Source organism: Triticum aestivum, chromosome 3A (genome assembly GCF_018294505.1).
Source record: "Triticum aestivum cultivar Chinese Spring chromosome 3A, IWGSC CS RefSeq v2.1, whole genome shotgun sequence".
NCBI lineage: Eukaryota > Viridiplantae > Streptophyta > Magnoliopsida > Poales > Poaceae > Triticum > Triticum aestivum.
The window spans coordinates 447949778-447955135 of NC_057800.1; the positions used below are offsets into that span (position 1 = coordinate 447949778).

A 5358-nucleotide genomic window follows, 5' to 3' on the forward strand; every position below is an offset into this window, starting at 1 on the left:
AGTTGACACTTGACAAAAGTCCACTACCACAGAGTGAGGCCTTTTGGAGGCCGAGCTACCTGCAGGCCGCTATCTAGGCCATGTGTTGAGACGATGTGATGTGTGCAGCTTGTATTTGCAATGCATATACGCTAGCTATTAACTGGGAATACACAGGTGCCATTAGCTGGTGTGCTAGATTTGTACATGGGCCTCCGTTTGGGTGAAGATCTCAAGTACGTGATGTGCCTCCTGGCCAGATTTGAATTTTCCACATACGGCGCCAGGGCCTGGCTGATGTGTCATTAAATTAAATGGTATGAAGGCGATGATACTAGTCATTTACATTTGCTGGGAGGCGATGCACAGGTTTACCTTTTTCCAGTCGTCCACTTCCTCGGGCACACTACACAGGAGCGATTAAACCATGGATGGAATGGAATTCTTCAGGAGTGTCAAAATTTATACTTGTTCTAATATTGGCATTCGGTTGGGTGTGCAGGGAATCTCAGCTAGTGTGATGCTATGAACCCCCAAAACGGTTTTTGCTACTAATCTTCGTACAACTTAACACGGTGCTAGTTAGAAAATAAAAATAAAATCAGTGACGAACAAGGTGCGTGTAATGATTTTAAAATAAAATATGACCACACCAGGTAGAGTGCATCTTATTTTAGCTGGTTAAAAATAAATATGATGTAAAACATAACAATAGAATAATTATTTTTCCATCTTCATCTGATAAAACACGCCACCATAAAAAATTGTAGGGTGCATCTTAATTGAAATGATTAGGACAATGGGGTATTATTTTTGATTGGCTGGAAAACTGAAGAGCATCAATAGTTGATCAGTTTTCAGTCTTTGCTAGAGGACCGACAATAAAATATGATTCCGTGTGTGTGATTTATCTTGTGCCCTTGCGAGTATAACATATGGGAATTTCTTGAAATTTTCACATCTGCAAAACTCTAGTTAGTGGAGTGCCATGAGGTCGATGTGAGGTGTGATTATGGTATGGCATCGAAGAACCAAATTAGGATGTATGGTTCAATTGGTCATGGAATTATTTGCGTGTGGGTGGGTGGGGGTGGGGATGGGTGGGGGTTATAATAAACCACTAGTAAAAAGACAATATATTTGAATGCAATTTTTTCGTTGGGGCAGTTTTGTTCATACTGTGTGAAAAATTGATCATAGATTGAACGAGTTGTAGTATCTGTGTAAGGTTGGCCGATATATACTTATTTCTATATCACATGAGGGGTGGCTGATTGTTACTCCCTCCATCTGAAAAAGCTTGTCCCATGTTAACAAGCTTTTTCGGATGAAGGGAGTACCTGTTAAGAAGAGCGTGACTTTGAGAAAAGGTAGTGCATAAACATATTTGCCAGCAGAATTGGTGTGGTGGGTAAATAGTGCATAATTTTGAATTGCTGTAACCAACCTGGCACAAGTTAACGGAGTCAATGCCGTGTCGTGTACACGTGTCTCTGGCATGGTGCGCGCGTGACAAGACATGCAACTGGGCAGCATTCTTGGGAGCCGGGTCCTCTAACTTGCCTCTTGCCAAGTTAGGAGCCTAACATAGCCCATATCCACCGCACAAATTAGATCCAATGGCTCTTCTTTTCCCAGTACTTTCCTGCCGCTGTTGCCTCACCTCGATTCACGCCGCCACTGCCTCTCGCTCGATTGAGGCCGCTGTTGTATCTCGCTCGATTCAGGCTACCGCTGCCTCTCCAAGCCCCTGCAGCTGCTGCCTCTCCCTGATCCAAGCCCCTGCAGCTGCTACCCCTCCCTTTATTCAGGACGTCGTTGGTCTCCATCATGGACGAGGGCGAGCTGGATCGAGTTGATGGCGGCGCAGCGAGGGGAAGGTGGGGCGACGCCGCACGGAGGAAAGGGCAGGCTGGATGAGCTCGCGCAGAGGAGAACCAGCAGCAGACCGACGAGCTCGGACGGCTGATGAGGAGGCGAACTCATGGGAAAGAAGGTAGTGTGGCGGCGTTGTTAGACAGTGAGGTGCTTCTGAATTTTCCTCAATCCTATATTTATTGCCTGTATCACTTATTAGCACTTATTCAGTATCACAGGAATAGAACAATCCTATATCTTTTTTTTGTAGATTTCCTCAAATCAAGAAGTACACCAAGTTTGGTTTGAGATCGCCGGTGATTATGATTTGATCCGTGGAGAAACTGATGTATCTAGGAAGTAAAAAAAGGATCTTCCAGAAACTAAATTAGTAGAACAAAATTACAAGTTTCATATTTCCCGTGCAACTTGAAGGTCTACAAAAGTTCAACAATTGAAGGTCTACAGAAGTTCAACAAAATAATGATTCTGATGTTCTCCAAAGCATCATGATTAGAATATATCCTTAGGATATATGCATATTCAGTAGTTCAGTGAAGTTTGTAATGTGCTCATATCCTCGCAAGTCTTCCTCATTCAGAGTTTGCACCGTTGAATGATTTTCTTTTGTCTTGAACTCTGATTTTTTCCGCTTTGTTATCTGTTGCAAGTGATAATTTGAATATTAGTACTTGAGTAAACTACATTTGAATGGTACAATGTGTCAATGGTACCTTGGATAAGGGTGGTGTGGTAGTTGTGGCTGGTCCTATCTTCTTTCTTTTGTACTGTCTTTCAGTCCAATCTTTCCGTCTTTTCGAATTTTTGTCTGCCTTGTTGACTTCCTTCTTTTTTAGGCACGCAGCAGCCAACAAATCAGTTGTTGCTGGAGGAGTCACTTTGGCATTCAACAAATCGTCTGATGCTGGCGAAGGCACTTCTACATTCAACAACTGTCGTTTCACTTCCTTACTAAGGTTATCAAGTGTATTGTCGATCAAAATACAACATTCTTCAGAATGTGATGCTTCAGTTGCCAAGTTATTAAATTTGTGCGATAGGCCATTGTGGCGGAGAACTGCCTCTATATTTGGATCTGCAATCACAATCCTTCCATGACTATCCTTAACAGATCCTGCTCGTGCTTCTCGAGTCCATCGCTTCAAAATATAGCGTGATGGAAGCAACTTAATGTTCATCAAGTCAAGAACTTTTAAAGCATGCGCACACAATATTCCTAGTCTATCAAACTGACCACAACTGCATGATGATGTTTGTTTCACGGGGTTACCAGTAACTTCCCATTCTTCTTCAAATATTGGATGCTCAAAAGGATATCCAATTTTAACCATGTATTTGTATTGTCCATCTAGTGCTTCGGCGCATGCTGATATAGATCTCTGGTATTCCTTTTGCAAAAAATCAAATATAGCAGGAGTATAAAGTGGGCCGACTTGCATCAACATTGGGGTCTTCATTTTGATTCTTGGTAAGTACTTCCTGGAATCAAACTCTGAATTGACCTCAACATCTCTTTTTTACTTTGATAGCTCTTTCGAAGTGCTGAAAGAACCGGGCAATGTCTAAATCTGATTTCAGATGATGCTTTAAGTCATTGTTGAGACTCTCACTTAGCTGCGTGCTCCGCATACCCAAGGTAAATGCATTTTTCATGAAATATTCTGCCCACTTCTCTTTTACTTTGTAAATGCTATCGAACCAAGTTTGTGTTGGCACTTGAGCCCTCATATTTTCAAATGCTTCCTCAAATTCTTCTTGGTGCACATGTTGATACATGCAAGCACTGAAATCTGCAAGAAGAGTTGATTCTTTGTCCATATAACTAGATAAATGTTTGACCGCATTTTGCATAATGTGGAAAGTACATAATCCGTGGCGTGTTTCCGGAAAAACATACCCAACTGCCTTTCCCATTGCACAGTCTTGATCAGTATATATGGTTCTAGGATGCTTCTCACTGTGTGCTAATAAGAAAGAATCAAACAACCATTTAAAAGATTCAAATGTATCATCATACAGGAGAGAAGCACCAAAGATAACAGTTTCTCTAAAATGGTTGAATCCAACGAACACACCCAATGGCCGATGTTCCTTATTTGTTCCAAAAGTGGTGTCAAAGGTCGTGACATCACCAAAATGAGCATAATCAATTATCATCTTAGCATCAGCCCAAAAAATGTTTGTTATTTTTTCATCACAGTCCAGCTGTAAAACATATTTGAATGCTGGATTCTCTGCAGCTCTGTCTTGAAAATACTTCAACATGCTACCCGCTTCACCATACTTAAGGTCCCTTTGACGCTTAGTTCTCAAATGATTCTTATGATCCCGAGGAGTGTAGCTCAGATTAGATGATCCACCAACCCGTCGACTAGCAAACTCATGAGCAGCTTTTGGTGCAATACCAGAGTAATCAGCACATTCAATTTCAAAAGCCTGCATGTTAGAGATCACTCTCTTTGATAGCAGTAGGTGGGATGCTTCTGGCAGTTGAAGTGTGTGATTGTGTTCAAGAAAAAGATCAGATATTGCCCAATTACCAACTTCACGATTTATTGAAAGGGGCATACGAACTCTACAGTCAATTCTAGTCTCAGCTCTTGGATTCTTAACAACATTATCTCTTTTGTCTACTGCCTTTTTACCCTCTTTGAAACAAACATATTTGCAGGAGGTGACCTTCTGATCAAATTTGCTTATGTTTTTATACCTTTGACTGATGCTGAACCCCATCCTTCCTCCATAATATCCCCAAAAGTTCCAAGCCTCATCTAGGGTGTTGAACTTCATGCCAAGCTGAGGTATCCAAGTAGGCAATACATTTTCTCTGTAGAATGCACAAGTGCAGAAAATAGTGTCACTCATTTGCAAAAATAGAGAGGAATCCAACACAAAATAAAAAATGTTATTCTCACTTACTTGTTTGAATCTGCTTCTGCTTGGTTCTCCATTAGAGATTGACTCCAATAATTTGAATTCTTAGCAGATCTAAGACCTGTACTTGGTTCTTCCAATCCGGACACTCATGCATGAAGAAATGTGAGAAAGAACAAGAAAAAGTGAGGGAGGAAGGAGAGAAGTGTGGGAGCTGTGGTCCTAGGAAGAATGTATGGGAGGTGTGGTTCTATTTTGGCGGTAAAGTGAGCAGAGGCTTTCATTTTCCCTCCAAAACAGAGCAGCGGTGGAAGTAGTACAAAACTGTAGCAAAGAGTAGTACTGGGAAAAGGAGAGCCATCGGATCTGATTTGTGCGGTGGATATGGGCTATGTTAGGCTCCTAACTTGGCAAGAGGCAAGTTAGAGGAGCCGGCTCCGCATTCTTGCACCTGCTAGTATACGTCAGCCAGCACTTTTTATTTGCTAGCAAATACGGGTACCATGCAGCGGCCTCTTCTACAAAATACAGCCAAATACAGTAGTTGGATACCTGCTTGGCATGGATCACGACGAGCACTAATGGGGCTGATTCCGGCCTGCAGGTAGCTCGGCCACCAAAGACCAT

The 5358-nt window shown here is 42.0% G+C and overlaps 2 protein-coding genes across 2 annotated transcripts; both read right to left on the reverse strand.

Annotated features, from left to right (window-relative positions):
* Window positions 1-2246: 2246 nt before the first annotated feature.
* On the reverse strand, window positions 2247-4086 carry LOC123061596 (protein FAR1-RELATED SEQUENCE 5-like). The gene is made up of 2 exons (XM_044484761.1): window positions 2571-4086; window positions 2247-2497 (listed from the first exon to the last, which is right to left on the reverse strand). The coding sequence occupies exons 1-2, from the start codon at window positions 3312-3314 to the stop codon at window positions 2363-2365; spliced, it is 879 nt and encodes a 292-aa protein (XP_044340696.1). The 5' UTR covers window positions 3315-4086; the 3' UTR covers window positions 2247-2362.
* LOC123056930 (protein FAR1-RELATED SEQUENCE 5-like) lies at window positions 3602-4986 on the reverse strand. The gene is made up of 3 exons (XM_044480145.1): window positions 4777-4986; window positions 3755-4684; window positions 3602-3647 (listed from the first exon to the last, which is right to left on the reverse strand). Exons 1-3 carry the CDS (start codon window positions 4806-4808, stop codon window positions 3602-3604), a joined length of 1008 nt encoding a protein of 335 aa, XP_044336080.1. The 5' UTR covers window positions 4809-4986.
* Between the last annotated feature and the right edge of the window lie 372 nt (window positions 4987-5358).